The sequence below is a fragment of the Pituophis catenifer genome, unplaced genomic scaffold (genome assembly GCF_029215685.1).
Source record: "Pituophis catenifer annectens isolate HBS135680 unplaced genomic scaffold, rPitCat1.0.hap2 SCAF_2, whole genome shotgun sequence".
Classification (NCBI taxonomy): Eukaryota; Metazoa; Chordata; class Lepidosauria; order Squamata; family Colubridae; genus Pituophis; species Pituophis catenifer.
The window spans coordinates 156,136,684-156,159,473 of NW_027256882.1; the positions used below are offsets into that span (position 1 = coordinate 156,136,684).

Here is a 22,790-nt window from a genome sequence, read left to right on the forward strand (position 1 = left end):
TGCATATCCTACTGGACTTGGTTTGAATAAATTTGAATGAATATCCATTATGCTTTTTTTTTTTTTTAGATACAAATGTAAAACATGACTGTCTACATTCAAAGAGGTTGTGATGTTCAGATGTTTCATTGTTTGCATGGGTTTCTTGCTCTCTGGAGGGAATTGTTAGGAAGGCAATATGGTGAAGAAGAAAAATGTCCATCTGTTCATCATCTCAAATTCTGTGGTTACTGTTCCCCTCCTAGTTACAGAATCAATTTTAATTTTTTTCCCCATTGAACCCTGATTAATTCGGTACAAAGCAAAAAGTCTAGGAATTCAAGAATTCTCAGTGCAGGGACTGAACTGAGCTCCCAAACCTTCCACCCCAAAAATTGATTCCTGATAACTCCTGACTTCATTCCTTTTCAGTCTCATTTATTGAGGGAAAGAAGTACTGTAGTTCACTTTGCTTCACTGGAGCCAGTACAGATCAGCCAGCGAGCTATTAACTAATGCAGACTAATCTTTATCTATTGCTAGGTTAGGTTATAGCTGAATTCTTTGGAAACTTCTAAGTGTGTAGGAAATTTTTTTTAAAAAACTCTTTAAAATCATCCCCTTCTCCAAATCTTCCTAGTGCTCTCTTGGTGAGTTAGGCTGTATGTAGCTTCCATAATTCACAGCTAGCAAGGTGGAAATGTAAGTGCCGGGATGCAGTGCTTCTGGGAAATTGAAATGGAAAGAAATACGGTGCTGTTTTCTTCTGTAGGGGTTTATGAAACAAGTTCTATATCTAAATTTGTTTCTGAGATGTTAGGTTGGCAATTCTAACCATGTTTTGAGGGGAAGGGTGTTGGAATATTTCTGGACTCAGTATTAAGTGACTATGGTTTATGTCCTTAGTGCTCATTTTAACAAATCTGTATGTATATCTGTATGTTACTGCTGCCGGGACTGCTGCCTCCAGTTCATCATTTTATGACTGTGGTGATTGTGGTTTAAATGGGGAATTAATTTGTGTGCTTTTCTCTCTCTTTTTGTGAAAGAGGGGATAATGGCACAACAGCCCTTCTTTGTCTCAACAAAGGGCAAGATCAAAAAGCTTACAGGAAGCTACTCAGAAAAACCAAGGACTTTTGCTAGGCCTATTCAAAATGAATCAAAACCTAACAGGGATATAGATGCCATTTGTATATCATGACAGTATTCTAAAAACATATGGAAACCTTTTTCGGCACTCACAGATGCTTTCATTGTTTGAGCAAAAATCGCACTGCCCCACCCCCACCCCCTATCTATCCTATCTAAAGCAAAGTTAAATGCAATACAGGTAGTCCTCGATTTACAACACTTCATTTAGTGACTGTCCAAAGTTACAACAGCGCTAAAAAAGTGACTTATATGAGTCATGACCGTTTTTCAATTACGACCTTTGAAGCATCCCCATAGTCACGTGATCAAAATTCAGATGCTTGGCAACTGGTTCATATTTATGACCATTGCAGTGTCCCAGGATCATGTGATCCCCTTTTGTGACCTTCTGACAAGCAAAGTCAATGGGGAAGCCAGAGTCACTTAACAACTGGGTTACTAACCTATCAACTGCAGTGATTCACTTAACAACTGTGGCAAGAAAAGTCGCAAAATGGGGCAAAACTCACTTAACAAATGTCTCACTTAGCAACAGAAATTTTGGGCTCAATTGTGGTCGTAAGTTGAGGACTACCTGTAAGTTGGGGGGGGGCACTTTAAAAAAAAAGATTATATTTTTCATTTAAGAACTTCAAATTGCATTCCAGAAACCAGCTTTGGAGTATCAACCTCTGAGCTGCATTTGAAACAACTATTAGAAGGAAGCAGGGACTCATTTCCTGTACGGCCCTTCGTGTCCCATAATAGCGTCCTGTGGTTATGGCTGCTTGCTACTGTGTGCAGATTTAAAAGAAACTCGGTCTGCTGAGACCCGGTGCCACTGGTTTCCCCCTGACAGACAGTCCGCTCAGCGGGTTCTAGACTTTATTAATCACCCTCCGAATGGAAAGAGAGAGGCGGCAGACTGCCACACATGCGTGACATCTGCGCTAAAACACCTTGACGACCGTGACATCACTCTTGTCCCGAACAGAAGTGACGTAACTGAGAAGAAACAATTACGGGAAAGAGGGAGGAGGCATGGACTGTATGAGCCCACATGGAATGGCTTATAGCCTAATTGTCAGTATTTTGTTTCCCCCCTCCCCTCCTCTCAACCTCCCTGCTGGTTTGAGGTTAGCAGCAATATTTTGATTTCTGTTTCCTGTGCTCATTGCCAAGCATGGGAGTTCCCAAACAAGAAAAACTTACAGTAATCACATTGCTTTCGGGGATGGCTTTTACCTCCAGCTATATTATATTCTAGCCGTGGTGGCACAGTGGTTAGAATGCAGTATTGCAGGCTAATTCTGCCCACTGTCAGGAGTTCGATCCTGATGGGGCTCAAGGTTGACTCAGCCTTCCATCCTTCCAAGGTCAGTAAAATGAGGAGCCAGATTGCTGGGGGCAATAGGCTGACTCTGCAAAATGCTTAGACAGGGCTGTAAAGCACTGTGAAGCCGTATATAAGTCTAAGCGCTATTTCTATTGCTATTTTTGAAATCCTTGGCTTCCACTGACAATCCTGGTTTGTATCTGGTACTCATTCTGCAACATCCAGATATATAGCAATAGCCCTTAGATTTATATACCGCTTCACAGTGCTTTTACATCCCTCTCTAAGCGGTTTACAGAGTCAGCCTATTACCCCCAACAATCTGGGTCCTCATTTTACCCACCTCAGAAGGATGGAAGGCTGAGTCAACCTTGAGCCGATGAGATTCGATCTGCTGAACTGCAGCTAGCAGTCAGCTGAAGTAGCCTGCAGTACTGCACTCTAACCACTGCGCCACCTCAGCTCTTCCATCCTTCCGATATATCTCTTTGTCAGACAGACCTCGGATGGCTGAGCCACACTTCTGTCAGATTAATGGCATGGCTGCTCTTTCTCCACAAACTTTTAAAAGGAATAAAAATTGTCTATCCTTACAAGGACCAGATAGCTGCTCCTGCTCAGTGGTCAGGATTACTTCTGCAGAGATTCTACTTCTTGCTATCCCATCCTCCTCCTCCAAATTGTTGAGCACAAAGTAGTGAACTATCTGGTGTCAGTTAACTTCGTGACTGAGTTGACAGTCTTCCTGTTCCTACTCCCAACACTCTAACCTCCGTAGCGTGTTGTCTCTCAAGGCCAGCCTCATGAAATATTCTTACATCAAGAAGCAAGTGGATCTTTGAGAATGGTATGATACACTCTATTGCCATAGAATTTTTTCCCTATTAAGGCAATGCCTCCCTGATCTCCACTGCAGAAATCCAGATAGGTACAAGATGGCGGCAAACAACCCCAATAATCCCAGTTTGTGGTCCAGATTTTGCAGATCAGAGAGGCTTCCCTAGGGAAAAAAAAAAAAAACCAAGACAAGACCAAGGATTCTTATGCTCCAAATAATTACATAGCTGTATTTTATATTATTTTCATGCATCCTTCCTGAGGTGCCAGACTCAATTAAGCGCACTGGTGATCAGGAGGTCTAGTAGCACTTTCCCGACTGACACATTTCATTGAAAAGTTTAAGCTTTTTGAGCCGAGCTTGCTTCATCAGATATATGAAGTGCTATGCTGATGTAGGATTTTAGCCACTCCTTGCATTTGATGAAGCAAGCTGCAGTTTACAAAAGCTTATGACTTTTAATAAAAATTATTACAGTAGTTGGGAAGGATCTGCCAACTCCTGATTTTTATTTTTATTTTTGCCACCATAGACTCAGCTCTCTCCTCTTCAATTGGTGACCTAACGTATCTCAGTTGCTTGAGCCATTCCTGACTAATTTTTCAGGCTTCTGGAGGTCAATAGGTTGCGTGGTGAATTATTTCAGTACAGGTAATCCTCAACTTACAACAGGTCATTTAGTGACTGTTCAAGTTACAACGGCACCGAAAAAAGTGACTTATGACCAGAGGTGGGTTTCAGCAGGTTCTGACCAGTTCTGGAGAACCGGTAGCGGAAATTTTGAGTAGTTTAGAGAACCGGTAAATACCATCTCTGATTGGCCCCACCCCCATCTATTCTCGGCCTCATGAGTCCCAGCTGATCAGGAGGAAATGGGGATTTTGCAGTAACTTTTCCCTGGGAGTGGGGAGGGAATGGAGATTTTACAGTATCCTTCCCCTGCCACGCCCACTAAGCCATGCCACAGCCACCAAGCCACACCCACAGAACCGGTAGTAAATATTTTTGAAACCCACCACTGCTTATGACTGATTTTCACACTCATGACCATTGCAGCCCCTCCATGGTCACATGATTAAAATCCGGACACTTGGCAACTGGGTTATATTTATGTCTGTTGTAGTATCTCAGGGTCATGTGATCCACTTTTCCAATCTTCTGACAAGCAAAATCAATGGGGAGGCCAGATTCACATATCTAACTTAACAGCTGGGGTGATTCACTTAACTACTCCGGCAAGAAAGGTCCTCAGATGAGGCAAAGTCCACTTAACAAATGTGTCACTTAGCAATGTAAATTTTGGGCTCAATTGCGGTCGTAAGTCGAGGACTACCTCCTGTAGTGTGGTTTTGGGTGAAATTCTTACAGGTGGATGAAATGAAGAGCCAAAACACATCGGTATGCAAAGCCTTAAAACGTTAACTGTCTATTTTGCATTAGCCCTTTTCAGAAGCCACTCTGAAAAGGTTGAGAAAGGTTGATCTTATTCTCTTCAATGACATCTTTCTGCAGACCATGAAGACTGGGGAAAAAATATAAAGAAGGGACAGCCCCCTGCCCACCACTGCTGTACAGGCTTTTTCAACATAAGCCACTATAAAGACTCCAGCCAACTGTTTTCCATAGAATTAAAAAAAAAAAAATCCCCTCATGAATGCTGAAAGTTTGTTTTTATCCTGTAATTGGTGGCAGGAACAACCACAGGCCATTTCCTGGGTGGGTTATCTGGTGGGTTGTATGAGTTTCTTTTTCTCATCATTCCAGAACTCCTGTTTGTTTGCCCATGATAGGGCCTGGAGGAAAAGGTGCAGTTGTTTGTGTAACTTTGAGCCTAGGTCCCTCTTTCCTAGGAAACTCAGTGGTTTATGCTTAGAGGAGGGTTCATTTCCCAATGCTTGGTTTTGCCTTCAAATGCCATGGGGTTTTCAGAAGGCAACCTTTGTGCCTACTTAGCTCCCCAAGTAATTTCGGCCTGATTTGGTGTCTGAGAACTTCTTTTTAATATTTTTATTAGAATTTTACAGTACAATAAAAGTATAAATTGAAAAAACGGGACGAGGGGGGGAGAGAAAACAAATTTGGATTTTTGTCTAGGAACTTCTGAAGCGGAGTATTTATTGCAAAAGGGTAAATGTGGAACATAACGTGTCACTTTAAGAAGGACAACTCAGATATTAAATAGTAGGATAGGGAGATAGGTGCTAAACCAGTATGTTTCAACTTTTAAGATCTGTGGACTTCTACCCCCAAGATTTCCCAGCCAGCCGTGTTCCTCATGCTGCCAAGTTTGAGAAACTCTGTGCTAAACGATTGATTGATTTAAACAGATGAGTAGTGAGCAGATAATAACTGGGTGCCTTTAACCCTTGTCAAAAAGGAAAATTGGGTTTGGAAGAGTTGTCTGCTTTCACAGTTTGTATATTGCACATGCTTGGCGTGTGTGTGTATGTGCATCTGGGCTGGAGATCCCTTTTTTAATTAGAATTTTTCAGTGCAGTAAAATATACAAAACAAACAAGAACAAAGATAGAAAATAAGAAACAGAGATGCAGTGGCTCCTTCTGCCCTTTCTTCTAACAGTAATTATCATTGTAAACTTTTTTTTCTGCATTTTATATAAATCATTTATAATCCCCAAATCATCAGTTCCGTCTTCCATCCAAAGATCATTTACGATTTCCAGTCTTTTTTGTAATCTCTGATAAACTAGTTACTTTCGTCATTTCTGCAATTTCAACGAATCTTCCAATGTAGGCATTTCATTGCTTTTCCAACATACAATAATTCCACATACAATAATTTTGCTGCACTTACCGTATACAATATTAATCCCATATTTCTTTTCTAATTTCTGTGCTGGAGACAAAGTTAGAAGCAATTTGAAGTATGGAGAATTGAATGCAAGCCTAGCTCCACCCTGAGACTAATTGTGTGCACATGGAGTGTAAAGAAATCCTCCAACACCTTATATTGGGTGTATTTACTGTCCTTTAGCGCCAAGATCCTTTCTGGTAATATTACACTGTACATTTCTGATGGCTGCAAACATGTAGCCTGGTCAATTGCATAGTGCTGGGTAATTTTACCCAAATGGGCTCTCTCTTTTTTTTTTTTTTTATCCTGCCCATCTTATTGACCTGCCTTGTTTATCCCACTAGATGACAAATTCTTCATTTGTTTCTTCAAATATAGTAAATTGACCTCATGGAGGAAGTTAAAGCTTGATTTAATACAGATGGGCCGCTAGAGTATTTATAGAGCTGTCCTGGCCTTTCAAAGGAGCAAAGTATTTGCCTGGGATGAACCCCATGAGGAAATGTCATAGAACAAGTAGAACTTCTTGGGGCTCCATTTCAGGCACCTTGATGTGAGAAAGAAGCTAACTGGGTTAAGTCAGATTAGTGCTTGAGAGGGGAGACCACTAGGAAATACCAGGGCTTTAGGTAAAACTGGAAAATAAAGAAAGTTGTCCAAAACAAAGCAATGTTAAATCAGTTCCATATATTTGCCAAAGGAACAACAGGAAACCCACATTCAAACTCGGCTCAAAGTACGCTTTACAAACTTACAACTATAATTGAGCCCAAAATCTCTGTTGCTAAGTGAGACAGTTGTTAAGTGAGTTTCCTCCCATTTTATGACCTTTCTTGCCACAGTTGTTAAGCGAATCACTGCAGTTGTAAAGTTAGTAATGCAGTTGTTAAGTGAGTCTGGCTTCCCCATTCACTTTGCTTGTCAGAAGGTTGCAAAAGAGGGCTGCACTACAACCGTTATAAATATGAACAGTTGACAACAGTTCTAATTTTGATCACGTGACCATGGGGATGCTGCAACAGTCATAACAGTGATGGTATTCAGCCGGTTCCATCCGGTTCGGGCAAACCAGTAGCAGCGGCTGTGTGAGGCTCAGCCCACCAGGGCGGATTTGATTTAAATCGAGTTGATTTAAATCACAATTTAAATCATGATTTAAATCACTAGTAAAAAGGCTTGATTTAAATCAACTCGATTTAAATCATAATTCTTAAAGAGCAACTGTCATCTCTGCTACTCCTTTGACCCACTGTTGACTCACCGATAGTCCCAGTGTTGCAGAATATACAGCCTCATGCTACATAACTAAGCTCCATTTCATGCTGAATAAACTAAATTATTTATGTATCTTAAATAGAAAACTATCATACGATAGATTTTTACCCCAAAAGTTTTTTATTAAAATAAATTTGATAAAAATCAAAAAAATCCGATTTTTTTGATTTTTTTAAAAAAAATCATTGATTTTTATCCACCCTGCAGCCCACCCACCCGGATGTAATCACGTCCCATTTATCTATGTTTTTGACGCTCTGCGCATGCACAGAAGGCCCTGCCCATGCATGGAAGTGGCATGTACGAGCAAAGCGAGCATGTGTGTGCACTCACATTTGCGAACCGGTAGCGGTAGTCATAAGTCATAAGTCACTTTTTTTCAATGTCATCGTAACTTTGAACAATCACTAAACCTATGGTGGTAAATCAAGGATTACTTATACTTTTTTCCAGATGGTGAATGCCTTTGGCCAACCATTCTGGCTTGCTTCATTTGCCAAGGTCTTGGATGGACTTTGGTCTATGACCTCGGAGGCCTATAAAAACTGCAGCCCTGGAGAAGCTGCCCCCACCCGGGACAGGAAACAGCCACTTTCTCAGCCCGCAGATGAAAAGCCTTGTTTGTTTATGGAACCATCAGCCGTTTGTCCAATTTGGGGAGGGGGAGAGATGATAGCGCAAGAGACTCATTTCACTTTCAAAACTGAAGCATGCAACGATTTGCATGGATTCTGAGCCCCCCCCCCCCCCCCCCCGTGGTTCTGCATCTTGGAATTTCTCGGGTTGGCAAGGCGGGGGGGAGGTGGAACTAAAGGACACTCTAGGGTCTTGTGTTTGTCTCTTTTCCTAACGGCCTTCCCCACCCCACCACCGCCCCCCACCCCTTGCAATCCTGGCTGCCTGGCACAGAGTCTTCAGCCCAAAAGGGCGTTTAGCATTTCTCCCTGTTCCTGCCGCCCCCGCCTGATATTGGAAGCACATGTTTTTCTCCGTGTCTGGGTTTCATTACTGATGGAGACAGGCTTCTTTGCAGGTCTGAGGCTGCGCCCTTGCATCTTGGGCCCAGGGAGCAACGCAAGAGGACGAAAGGGGATGAATAATCAGAGAAATGGACTAGTTCTGAAACACAAGCATCCGCTCGCTCTCCTCTGCTGGTTGCCATTTGGAAAAGCTTCTATCGCTGCTGCTTTTGGCAAGACCCTCTTTCTTTAGCTCCAGAGGTTCTTCCCTCCGGTGGCTTGCAATGCAAAACGCCTCATTCCCCCAGCAGGGTCAGTGGGCTCTCATACTCTCTGCAAACAGCAACCCGCTTGGCTCTTCGGTTCCTCCTACACGTGGCAGCAACACACGCAGGCACACACGCAGACAGGCACGCAGCACACCCCCCACCGAAACCCAGCTGGCAGCTTCAAGGCTCTGAGGTTGAGCCTGTGAACTCAGCATTTGGTTTCCTTGGCTGGATGCAGTGGTTCAAAGCCAAAAGGGAGGAGGGAGGATTGGAGAATTGGAACATTCTCCCTATTGTACTTTGGGTCAGCTTGGAGCTGAGCTGGGGGTGGGCGGAAAGAAGTTTTGAATGCTTGTGTTCTTGGGACAATTGGGTATTTTTCCTTTCCTGCCTTAACAACGTGCATCTTTAAAAGATGCCAGCAACGTCTTAGACCAATGATGGCAAACCTTTGGGGCTTGGCATGTCAAACCTTTGGAAAATGGCTAACTTGACTCTGCTGGTGGGTCATCCTCCCCCCATCTTGAACAAAAGATAAATAATTATCTATCTCCCCCTCACACTCACACACACACACACACACCTGCCAATCTAGGCCATCCTGAATAGTAGTACTCGGTGACAGTGCTGAGGCTTGGCCTGAAGTGTAGACCCAGACTTTGACTTCACCCCTAGTGCTACTGCTGCCTCCGCCATACCCCAAGGTGTGATTGTCCTGCAATCTAGCTCTCCCAGGATCTGCCATGCCCTACTTGTTGAGATCTAAGCTTCTTGAGTCATTAAAACACACAAGTAGTCCCAAAAACCTCTTTTATTGCAACAGCTGTGAATTACGTTCATTCACAGCTGAGTCCCAATTAGTTGCAAAAAGTCCTTCGGGAGAAGTCCTTCGGGATAATCACCAACCTTTATCTCCATTGACATGCTGCCAAAGACCTACTTGGCAAAGCCACATGGAGTTCAGAATCAAACAGAGATGCCGACTGGGAACAGAATTAACATTGCTTTCCAACAAAGGACCCACGTGCCTTTGCTCCTCTTTTAAGCCTTATGGGAGGGACCAATCATCTCCAGGCCTTACACCCAAGTTGTCCCTTTTGTTTTAACTGTTCTTGCCTTCTGGCAGCTCTGCACATGCACGCACTAAGAACAGGCTCCTCTTGTTCCTCTGCCTCTCTGATGTCCGACTCTGGAGGTTCCAGAGTCCGCGCATAACTCCCAGATGGCCCTGGCCCAATCTCTGCCTCCGACGCAGAGCCCTCATCCAAGCCTTCCCCAGACTCCAGGATTAGCCCATGTTCCTCCCCAGCCTCTTCACTGTCTGACTCCGCTGCCAGCTCCACAGGCTGCCGGCGGACCACAACACTGTTTACCATCAGGCAGTGTTCTCTTTCCGTTGACAGGCCCCTGCGGCCTACCCGAGCTTGCTCCAGATCACATGAAGCCTTTGTTCTTGAATCAGCTTCACAGAATGCTTTTTCCATGGCCTCTTCAGCCTCCCAAAACTGTGCAAAAGCACGCCCTATTCTCACGCGACTTCCGGAGGTCTGGATGGAGGCTGTGCAAGAACACACACCATTCTCACCCAGCCTCTGAAAACTGCGCAAAAACTATTTCACAAATAGTTGGGTGTGTTTGTGAATGCCACTGTGTCACTGGATGGTGTGATACCTTTGACATGTGCCGTAGGTTCGCCATCATTGTGTTAGACCCACATCCTTGGCCCACCAAGACTGGCAAATGATAATCTCTACTGAACTACAAGTGAGCATTATGACTGTAAGCTGCTCAGAGTCACTCAATAGTGCAATAGTGCAGCATATAAATATGATCAATCAATCAATCAATCCAACTGCACTGGGATTGAGGAAAAGATTCAGAAGTCATCACCAGGTGGGCTACTCCTATATCCTTCCAGACATGAAATCAACAGGGGTATGTGTCTCTTAAATCGATATTACTCTTACTTCTTGGCAAAAGAGAACTTGACCAGGAAGGATTCGGAACTGTAGGGAAGGTTGTATGCTCAGCTTGTAGTCAATGAACATCAAAAACTCAAATGCACTATGTTTCTATCAGTTATAATATGATACAATATAAGATTCTCTCTGGAGTCAAGCTCAGCTCCTGATAACTATCCATGTCTATTTTCTTGGCAACAACATGGAAGTGCTTTTCCACAACCACTTTGGGTGGCTTTTTGATTGATCACTCTAATCCAGTGCTGGTATTTCCTGGTGGTCTCCCTTTCAAGCATTAACTAAGAGGTCTGCCCCTGGTTTCATTTTCAAGATCAGTCCAGGTTGATCAGGTGCTGCCACCTGCTGTTTGGTGATGCTTTGATGCTTACTAAACATGGTTTACTGTAAGTGTTGGAAAATGCATGAGGATATTTTGGAGCATATCATGGGAAATTGTGTTCTTTCTCATTTGCAAGGAATCCAAATCCTTTATGCCTCTCTACTTTGCACTCTTTGGTAACTTTCAAGTTGAAATTTTCGTTGTAAACAATAGAAGAGGGTGTTCTAGTATTAAATCAGAATCAGAATAGAGCTGGAAGGGACCTTGGAGGCCTTCTAGTCCAGCCCTCTGCTCAAGCAAGAGATCCTATACCAGGAGTGTGAAACTTGTGGCGTGCGGGCCAGATGCGTCATGCGCTGGAAGGGGGGGAGTTGCAGTATGTCACGTGACGACAACATAACGCCGTGAGTTTGACACCCCTGTCCTATACCATTTCAGACAACTGACTATCCAGTCTCTTCTTAAAAACCTCCAGTGATGAAGCACCCATAATGTCTGAAGGCAAGCTGTTCCACTAGTTAATTGTCCTCACTGTTAGGAAGTTTCTCCGCAATTCCAGGTTGCTTCTCTCCTTGATTAGTTTCCATCCGTTGATTCTTGTCCTGCTCTCTGGTGCTTTGGAAAATAAATTGACCCAGGGGTGAAATGCTCCCGGTTCAGACCGGATTGCTCGATCTGGTAGCGATGGAGGCGGGTGGTTCGGAGAACCGGTAGCAAAAATCCCTGCCCCCTCCCCATGCCCAGCTGAGCCACATGATCATCAGAGGCTTTTTTAAAAAAATTTAAAAGCATTTTTTCTACAACCTCTTCGCCAAAGAGGTTGTAGAAAAAATGGTTTTAAAAGTTTTTTTAAAAAATGGCCATGCCCACATTACCCCCACCACCACCAAGCCACGCCCACAGAACCGGTAGTAACAAATTTTAGATTTCACCACTGAATTGACCCCCCCCCCCGCCTCTCAAATACTGGAATACTGCTACCATGACCCCCCTAGTTGTCCTTTTCTCTAGACTAGCCAAACCCAAATCCTGCAACCCTTGTCATATGTACAGAGGCATGTTATATGTAGACTACAAGCTTAATGCCGAAAACATTCCTCCTGATAGCTAATCTGAATATTTGGGAGAGGTTCTTAATGGACACAATAGCTCTGATTATTCAAGCATTTGACAAATGCAGAATGAATGCATGGAAGGAGGAATGTGTTCGTCTCCTACCAGTAGGAAACCAATGACTGTATCACTTTGTTACAGGGGTGGGTTCCACTTACCTTCGCTACCGGTTTGCAACGGGAACAGGCCCGCTTCTGCGCATACACAGAAGCTTCATCATATGCGCAGATCGTCCATGATGACACCCGGGCGGGTGGGCGGAGCCTCCCACCACCGTTACTACTGGTTCGCAAGAACCGGAGCTAACCGGTAGGAGCCCACCACTGCTTTGATGGTCTTTTCACAATATTATTTTTTGTATCATTGTTATTTTGATATCGTCTTTGTTCCTGAGATCAGTATAGCCCTGTCTTTGCTCTTTCTCAGCTCCAAAGCAGGATATCTGGATAAGGCTTAGGACTCAGGTTCAGCTTTCAGTACCTGCTGTTTTTATTATGTAGAATTTGAATTTTGACTAGCTTGCTACAGCCTCCAGGGTTCCATCCAGACTTCTCCGGAAGAAAGAGGCAGGGTTGATGAAGACATTTCCCATGTGCCTTGGGAATCAACTGCCATTACAGTAGGATTCAAATCTATTTACTCCATTCTCAGCAGGCCACCCAAATATCCCACTTCACTGCTGGGAGTTTGTTGAGGTCACTGAAATGCCATTGTCCAGCTTGACAAGTAGGGCCATTTCATTCCAACATGGCGCTGGAAACCCTTGTCTCTACCCTTGCTTCTGCCACTCTCTTCCCCCCACGCTCGTCTAAAAAGTCATTGCAATCTTGAACCTGAGTTTTTGAAAATGCTTGCAAATGGTTGCAGCCATGCATATAAAAAGAGACTTGGTGCCTGCAGGTTAAAACAGAGGTCATTCTAGGCTGGGGGAAGAGGGTGGAGTGCTTGCTTGTCAGAGGCGGGCAGGATGAAGTCTTACATGAACAGCTGTTTATTTTCAAGCATAATTCCAATTGCATGTGTAGCTGCCTAATAGAAAACTGATGCTTCGTTTCTTGGCTGCGCCTTGCAGGAGACGTTGAGTTCAGCCATAAACCAAAGACATGCACGTTTGCACACTTGTACAACTCGGAAAGTTTAATGAAAGCCAGAGCATTATCAATTGCCATGTTGTTTGCCATTATGCCAAGATGGCTGAAATTCTTCAGGGGATGCGAGACGGCATGAATGTGGGGCACCACCCACCTCCAAGGGTGGTTGAATCCATTTATATTAATAATTTTTTCCTAACTGGTCCTCCAAATTTCAGTTCCCATCATGTACTGTGTGGAAGCATCAACAATGAAAGTGTTTGTTCAGAATGGGCCTGGCAATTAATTTTATTTTGAAATTAGGGCTTCGGAATAAAATGGGCTTTCTCTTCCAAAGGTTTTTCTTTTTTCCGTGGCACCAAGCCATGTAGCTTTGAAAGCCTACAGTGTTCAGATGTGGCTTTCTGAATGCTTTTCATCAACCCCGGTGGTGGGTGTAGGACCCTCTTAGTTGGCATTTGTGGTTTTGGGTTGGGGAAACTTAACCAAGCTTGAGATGCAATTCCAAGAAATCTTCAGGCTTATGTGAAAATTGGATATAAAGCACCAGGATGCCCCTAGGAGATTCAGCACCCTAGATCATGGTGTGCCATTTGTTTTTATCAATTTTTTTAGTCAGATGATGCAAATCACGGCTGGCTTCCTTGGCAGGTTTTTTTTTTTTTTTTTTTTGCTTCAAGCAATGAAACAGAAACCTCATTCTGAATGTCCATGAATGAGGACCTAATGTGCTTTCAACCTAGAGGAGTTCCCATTCATGCATTGTGCAAGTGGCTTCGTAAAAGTGAATAGCTGGTTGACGGGTAGCAATCCAAATTGGGCTGATAGTGGCATAAGAGGACAGACATCCCCTGGAGCAAAGGAACTGTTGTTTCTAACATCATCCAGAGATGCAGGAAGCATAATCCAGATCAGGATTATAGGGGAGGGAGGGTACAGGATGAAGAACAGGGAATGCCTCCTCAGTTTGCCTCCAGCAGGCTCCCCATCCGAATTCCCCTCCCTTGTGTGTTGTTAACCAAGTGCCTGAATGGCCTCTTGTCTAGCAACTAGATTCCCAAAACAACCTCTGCTTTGGAGTTAGCTGGCTAAGGCAGAGACCTTGTTTCATTTCGGCAACCTGTTTACATTGCCAGGTTGGCAGTGACAGGCATCCAGAGCAAGCTGACAAAGCTGAGCTTTTAGCATCGTTGAAAGCACGTAATGAAAATGACCCAAGTAATTCTTACAACAGCTTGGTAAACAAGGTAGGCAAAGGTTCTCTCAGATCTTGATGCCGCTGTAAGGACTGAAAGAAGAGTCGTTAGGTGGCAGGAAAATGTGCTTTGTATGCAGCCTGACTCTGGGGTTGTTCTGTGGCTCCGTTGTGCCAGTCCTTGGCTCAGTGCCACCAGCACTATGTCGGAGTGATGTTTGAGGCCAGCATCCTGCCATACTCTTGACTAATTATCTTTTTTGCACCTCTTCCTCAGGGCTCTGCATTCAAGTGGCACTCTCTGAGCCAGTCGCCTGAGCAGCACAGGTAGGTGCTAAGTTGTTCCTTTCTTCTGGGAGAGTTTCAGTGGTGAATTTTGTCCTGCTCTGCTGAAGACAGACTTGCTTTCCCCTATGTCTGCCTACAGAGAAAGCCTTGTCTTCGGTGTAGTCTAACCAAAAGCTGTCTGTTTCTTGCTTGTGCTCGCTTTGGACACTGTGCACAGCCGCCTCCAAGCAGTTCTTGTCTTCCCCTGTGGCTGGGAATGAGTGAGATGGTCCTATAGTGGCCGGGGGGTGGGGATTTAACAGAAATTATGCACATGGAGGTAATTTACAAGCACCATCAAGGTATTTTGCCTTCTGGAATAGAGTCTTTAGGCCAGGGGGTAAAACTCGCGGCCTGCGGGCCAGATGCGTCACACGCTGGCCACGTCCACCCCTGTTTTAGTAAAGGGAGGAAAAGTTGCCATACGTCACATGACAACAACATGTCGTCACGAGTTTGACACCCGTGCTCTGGCTGTGTTAACTCCAGTCCTGCATCTCCTGCTGGGGACAGAATTTCACCAGCTAAAGCTTCAGAACGATGGTTAACCTCCCATGGAATAGGCAAGGGGATTCACTCTTCAGTTTGTCTCTTTAATAGGTAAACTTTTCAATTGGTGGTGATTGTAATTACTCCTTTATCTCTCTGGTGCAACTTTCTTCAGCCTGGTGTCCAACAGAAATGGGATGCACAATACAGTGCTCTGATTCAAAAGCCAAAAAGCATATACCTTTCTGCAATTCCACAAACCAAAATCCTCTTTGTGGGATCACATGGTAATAGGAGTATATAGGTTGGAAGACCAATTCCCATGGTTACCTCTATGTTGAGCAGGGCTTATGGGAATTGTTGTCTTAGCATATCTGATGGGCATCAGATTGCCATCCCTAATAGGAGTTGATCATACCTTCATGTGATCCGATACAAGATGGCTGGGATGTGGCATAGTTGAGTGTTTATTTATTTATTTTATTTTTTATTTTATAATTGGATTTATATACCGCCCTACTCCCGAAGGACTCAGAGTGGTGAACAGCCAAAAGATAAAATACACATAATACAAACTTTAAAAACAATATAAAAACACATTAAAAATTTGGCCCAAACAAATTAAAACACTCCTATTATTTTAAAACAAATTTAAAATTAACAGTTAAAAGGGGGTTAGGCCAGGCCAGCCTGTTGAAATAAGAAGGTCTTGAGGGCACGGCGGAAAGTGCGCAAATCCGGGATCCTCCGTATCTCCGGGGGGAGCTCGTTCCAAATGGCAGGTGCCCCCACAGAGAAAGCTCTCCCCCTGGGGGCCGCCAGTCGACACTGTTTGACCGACGGCACCCTATTGTGTTGCCTCACAATAAGAGGGTTTAGACAAAATATCCATCAATTATATTTGATACCGAATCACCTTCAAGCTTTAGGAATGTGCCCTTAAAGCTGCATTGGTGAAAGTTGCAAGAGCACATTGCCACTTCAGCTTTTTAGGAAGAAGCTTTGTTGTGCAGAAAAAAAGACAGAGAGTCATGAAATTGTGCATTGGAGAAAGGACCTCTGTTTTTGCCTCAGTTACCAAACCCATGGTTACAGTTCTCCAAATGATTTGAGGTGAAATTCTCCTGAAGCTTTCTTAGAGAACAGGAAAGTTGGGTTTTAACGGGGGCACATGAAAGTTATAAAGAAATACCTTTCTATAGGTTTGTGGTTTCATTGCTAAATGGGGACAAAAAGAATTTCCAGTTTTGAAACATGGTAATTAAATATAGGATGACTGAATCCCATTATGTTAATATGAGCCATGATGGCGCAGTGGTTAGAATGCAGTACTGAAGGCTACTTCTGCTGACTGCCGTCTGCCAGCAGTTCAGCAGTTCGAGTCTCACCAGGCTCAAGGTTGACTCGGCCTTCCATCCTTCTGAGGTGGGTAAAATGAGGACCCAGATTGTTGGGGGCAATATGCTGACTCTGTAAACTGCTTAGAGAGGACTGCAGAGCACTGTGGAGCAGTATATATATATATTGCTATTGCTATTTTACTACATCCCCATCTCATGTTTTTGCCAATGTAGCATCCTCCAGGTTCTTCTAACCGACTACCTTGGCAGCATGCTGGGTGATAGGATTTGTGGCCAGTACATCTTTAAGTGTGCAATGCTGAAGGAATAATGACCCTCCCCCTTGTTAAAGCTACTGTTGTATGTGAAAGAACAAGGAGAACAAAAGCCAAGAGTAATCCAGGCTATTAGGAAATGCTTCTCTATAAGAGCTTCTCCTAAAATATGTTTCTGAATTATCCTGGGGACATTTCTTAAATTCCAATTGACAACTTGTAGAAATTAAATAAACTTTTGGGAGTCACTTATAAAAACACTTCAACCGTACTTCTTTTCCAGAAATAATAAGCAGAACAAAGGCACACGGGGTGGATCAAGTATGGGTGTGTACATGCACACCTATACATTATTTGTGGCCAGATGTTCTACTGTTTTATGAAGAGGTGCCATTTTTTCATGAAATGAAAGGAGGAATCTTTGACTCCTCCTTGCAGTTTCCAAGTTTTCATTAAATAGGCAAGAAGAAATTTTGTCCAGTTACTATCGTTATAATACTAGCTAGATTCATATCATAAAATGGACAATGTTCATGGAATGATCAGTTCCATCTAAAAGGACAGAACATATACTCAACTTGCAACATCTGGTGGTAATATATGGACTTTGATAAAAAAAAAAGGAACATTTATAATCTGGATTTATTTAGATAGGAAGGCAATGCAAATATTTCTCATGAGAATTTTCAGAATATTTGTAAAGGTTGGTTCATTTTAGTATTGACGTTACTAAAAAAAAATTCCAGGAGAATTTGACTGGGATTTTAAAATGTATGTTTGATTGTGAAAGATTGCGACTCTGCTGTCAGAGGAGTAGCCATCTATGTAATTTACCCTAAAAGATGATTCCAGTAGGTTAGATTGTCTGCCATTCTTCGGTATTTATCTTATGTATCTCCTTTTTGCAGTCAATGAGTCTGCAAGAAGGAGATACATATATAAAAGCATACTCTGGAATGATGTAGTGGTTGTTTGCTACTGAATCTATGTTTGCTTCAGCAACCTCATCCCTGATTACATTTGTGTTTGCTTTGGCTATGGTTTTGCATTTGGACCTCCTTTTGTTATTTTGTTAGCTCTGGTCTGGATTCATAAAGACTGGATGATACACAAAAGGCTGCTCCCTTCCTGTTTGTTTCATTGGCTTAAAGTGGTGGTGGAAGGAGCCGTAAGGGAAAGAGGGACTGTGAGCTGCAGAGATGATTCTTGGGCAGGGTAAATGTTTGATCCAGCTGCCTAGCTAAGAGGCAGAATGCTGCTTTTCACTTCCCTTTGAACACACATGAGACAGAAGTTGCTGAACTATGACTAAGGGAAGTTCCTGTAACTTAAATCATATTGTTGGGCAGTGTTTCAACTGTGGGAAGATGGAGGAATCAGAAAGTGAAGAGAGATCCTTACGCAACTTTGTGAATGTGGCTTGAATCTGCCTCATGCAAGGTCCTGAGGAATTTCAGCTGAATTTCTTTCCTCTCGCATTGTTTCAGGAAGGTGATCACACTGGAGAAAGAAGAGAGTCAGACGTATGGTTTTGAGATTCAGGTAAATGTTGGGAGAAAGCCTTCCTAAGCTTACCTCACAAACTGCTAAGCGGAAGTTTTGCGGGCTGCACTCAGCAGGAATTGAGGATAGGGTTTTATATCACATGCCTCAGGCTATTTGTAAATGTGAAAATAAGTTGAAATACAAATTTCAGACATTAGAAAAGTTGAAAATTGAGGACTTGGATTTTCAAAGCATTGAATATCAAATCTGAGGAAAATATGACAACATCTTGAATCTGGCCTGTCTCACTTTTCGGCTGAGTTTGATCTTCGACATTTCAGAGAATGAGAAATGATCCAAATGAGGTAGAATTCATTTCATCTCACAGCTTGCTATGGCTGTCTAGCTCTTCATGCTGCTTTACCTCATTCATTATAGATTATAGCATCAACCCCTAATCCACCCTTCTCATGCCATAATAAATAATAATTCTTTTTTCCATCCGGGCAATTTTCAGACCTATGGGCTACACCATCAGGACACAAAACGTGTGGAGATGTTCACTTTTGTTTGCCGGGTTCACGAAAACAGCCCAGCCCAAGCAGCAGGCCTTAAACCTGGTAAGAAACTTCATTTACTGCTTTGTACTGCTTCACTGGAGCTCAACAGCTGACTGGTAAAATCAGCAGGTATGATTCAGATTTCAGACCTTCCTGGTCTTTAGTGGCCAGTGAGGTTTTTCACTCTGTCTTCTTGAACTGTGAATGTCAGTGCACACTTGTGTAGTTCTTCTGTTTTATTGTTGTTACCCAAGTGTACTCTCAGGTTCAGCTTATGGTCACTCACTCACACACTCACAGCCCTGGAAAATTGCCACACTCAATCCCAAATGAACCGAACACTGCGGCACAAACGGTTCTTTAAAATACACAGAGACAGAGTGAATTTAAAATAACAGCAAACTTTTACTGATATATTTTTGCTCTTACACACACACACACACACACACACACACACACATACACACACATCCACATTTACCCAGCATCCAGACACTAGCCAGGCACTAGCCAGAGGGACAGAAGCTGCCAAGTCTGGGATCCAAAAACAACTCAAAGGCTGGGCTGGTTTCAGGACCTCTTTTTATCCCCTAGAGTTGGTGGGAAGAGGCTTCCCATGCAGGCCCAACTCCTTTGTGGGTGAGACTTGAGGAGGGGCTTGCCATGTGTTCAAGGCCCTACTTTTGTCCTTTTGTTCCCTTAAAGACTTGGTTCCTTTTTCTGAGGGAACTTTTCCTGGCTTTGGTCCACGCTGCTTACATGCCTTCACCACTTTTAAGAATGGTGGCTTTAGCCTAGTCTCACATTGTCTCCACGCTTCCTCCCAACCTTTTTTACAACTGTAGGGAAGGCTGAGTAGGCCTCTTGCTGTGGAAAGGCATTGGAGGACTCCATGACATCACTGACTACTCTTGTCACTTCACAGAACAGAGCCTGGAAGGCCACAATCTGAAATCCACAATGTCATTTACTGCTGGACACCCTCCAACTCAGTCTGCTAGTTTTACCAAGCCTTGGGGTGTGAGCTTCTGTGTGAGGCTCCAAGGAGAGGTGCTGAGATCCCAAGGTGAAGGCTAGAAATTGGGAAGCGTACAGATAGAACCCGCTTAATGACGGCCCTATTTAGCAGTTGTTCAAAGTGACAAAGGTGCTGAAAGAGTAGCTTTACAACCAGTCTTCACAGTTACGACCATTGCAGCGTCCCCACAGTCACATGATCGATATTCAAGCTCTTTGCAACCAAAAAGCATATATGACAGATGCAGCATCTCATCATTTGAGATCCTAACTCACAGTCACGTGATGTTTCCCTCATCTCTCGTTATTTAGAATCAAAGGAGAGACCACAGTTGATGGGGTCACATGGAATCCTTGCAGATTTCATAGTTCTTGCAGGACTATCCTGTCCAGATTTGACTCCAGATCACCAACATGGGGAGTGACAATTGCCTTCCAGTTTCCCCAAGGAAAATAAAAGGAAAAAAATTGGTACTAGACCAGTTTTATATGTCTAAAACAGGAGGGGGGGTGACCACGGACAAGAAACCCTCTCCAGGAAAAGCCAGACAGACAACAGCAGGAAAACCTGATTCTTTTTCCTAACATCATCAGTTTGTCCAGCTGGGATTTCCAGATTTAAAATATATTAGTTCACAAGGTATTCCTGCTCACTGGAATGTTAGGCATTTTTCTGAACAATCAAAACACTCTATGTTTTCCTTTTAAAATGGGCAGTGGGCCCATTGTCTCCTGGCCAACAGGACTCGTTGAAGAAATATTGTACTGTACAATAGCCAAAGAGCAGGGTCTTTCTGAGACACGCCAGGAATGCAGGCTCCCTCTCCTTTTTGCCTGTGTTGCATTGGCTCCTTGTAAGAAGGCCTCAACCAGCTCTGGCTTCACATCACAGGTAACCATGAAGAAGGCTGGGGTACAGTTTGCATGACGGTGCCGCCTTCTTCTCTCCTCCCAGCTGCTCTGCTCTGCTCTGGAGAACCAAGCATTGTTATCTTCATTTAAAGCATCTGTTTTTTTCAAACTTGTGCCCTTTAAGATGTGTGGCTTTCGACTCCTAGAATTCTTCAGCCAGTTGAAATCCACACATTTTAAAGTGGACAAGGTTGAAAAACGCTGCTTTTAAAGAATCAGATTGACAGCAGGCTCAAACAGAGGTGAGGGAGGCATCCAGATGTTTGGTTGTGCAGTGTGGTACCCTCCTTTCTTCCCATTAAAGTCTGCTTTTCCTTCTTTTGCCACAGAGGGTGTTTTTTTTTTTTTAAAGTACACCTCTCCAAGCCTGGATCATCTGTTCCAATGGCAGAAAATTTCCTGGCTACCAGTTTCTTTTTTTCTCTTATGTAAGCAACCCCAGTCTTCAAAATCATAAGTTGCTGTGGCTCATCATACATGAGGCGTTGTGGCACAGTGGTTAGAGTGCAGTACTGCAGGGTACTTCTGCTGACTGCCGGCTGCCTGCAATTTGGCAGTTCAAATCTCACCAGGCTCAAGGTTGACTCAGCCTTCCATCCTTCCGAAGTGGGTAAAATGAGGAGCCATTTTGCTGGGGGCAATATGCTGACCCTGTAAACCGCTTAGAGAGGACTGTAAAGCACTGTAAAGTTGTATATAAGTCTAAGTACTATTGCTAGTGCTATAAGTTGTGCTTAAAAGTTGCAGAACAATCTCAGACAAAATTTTAAACAATACTCTGTTAACATTTTCTACATAGTAATAGATTACTATCGTCTGAATCGGGTGGTGTTGGTGTTTCTGAATGGGAATATTGCATTGGGAGGTTTACAATGCTTCTATTTCTCCCTAATACTACATGTATATATGTACAGACATTCTTTAAGATTATGTGCATACACACATACGTATACAGTATATAAGCGCTTGTGTACATACATAAATGCAAACACTTGGATTCCCCGTGTTTCTGTTCTTTTCCCCCAACCCCAATGTTGTTTTTTCTTTTAGTTTTTGTCATTTTGTTTAATAAAACAGAGAAGAAGAAATATAAAAAGTCATGAGTATTTCTTGACTAAGTATTTCCCCACACTTCTCCAATGGTCCTGGCCCTGTCTGAACTCTTGACACATAATTAGAGTGCTCAAAATAAAACCAAATTGAAGTGCAATGATGCTGTTTTGCATAATTTAGACAGCATCCAAAACAAAATAGTCATTGCCGTGTTTGTCTATGGAGTAAAAAAAAAAAAAATCCAAACCCATATTTGTGCAATAATTTTATGAAGACCAAATTAATGCAATACAAATGTGTGCAAACTTTTTTGTTCATTTCTTTAAGCAAAATGTTGCAAAAGGGGAAGAATTACTTCACCTCTTTTAGCCGTGAAGTGGAGAGATCACAGTCAACTCTGATATGGCCATTGTGGATTAAAAGTCTTCTTTGAATTAGAAGATGTGGGGATCATCAGTCCCCCGCCTCAAAAAAAAGTTGGGGGGAGGCTCCATCCATCCCTATCTCCACCACCATCCTTCCCAGCCTGAGAGACCAAAATAAAGAATGTTTCTGCAGACTTGTAGAAGTGATATCTTAAGTTCAGGCTTTAAGGGTGCAGGCCCAGTACAGATCCTTTGTTCTCCTTGACTCATTATTGTTGCCTCTCTGCTTTGTAGGAGACACAATCACAGGGGTGAATGGGCTTAACGTAGAAGGCATCCGGCACCGTGAGATTGTGGAGATCATCAAAGCATCTGGAAACGTGCTCAGGTAAAAACCAGATTGATGTTTTTAGCCAGAATTAGCCGCCTCCCCCCCCCCCCGCCCTTTTCCATGTGCCACTGCTGTGGTTTCCAAGCCATGGAGGCACCATTCATCCCACTTTGTCCCCTGTGCAGGTTAGATACCTTGTATGGTGCATCAATCCGGAGAGCTGAATTGGAGGCTCGCTTGCAGTATCTCAAGGTGAGTGGCATTCAAGCAGGAACGTGCGATGAAATGTTTACAAGTTTGGCTCGGGTTGCTGCCAAGAAGAGGCAACCGTT

The 22,790-nt window shown here is 43.3% G+C and overlaps 1 protein-coding gene across 1 annotated transcript in view; it reads left to right on the forward strand.

Moving 5' to 3' along the window:
- The window catches only part of TAMALIN (trafficking regulator and scaffold protein tamalin), a 30,305-nt gene that overhangs the window by 1,835 nt on the left and 5,680 nt on the right, over window positions 1-22,790 (forward strand). The window contains 5 exon segments of the mRNA XM_070934861.1: window positions 14,582-14,631; window positions 18,223-18,277; window positions 18,738-18,840; window positions 22,422-22,515; window positions 22,644-22,710. Of these exon segments, the coding sequence (XP_070790962.1) occupies window positions 14,582-14,631; window positions 18,223-18,277; window positions 18,738-18,840; window positions 22,422-22,515; window positions 22,644-22,710 (369 nt within the window).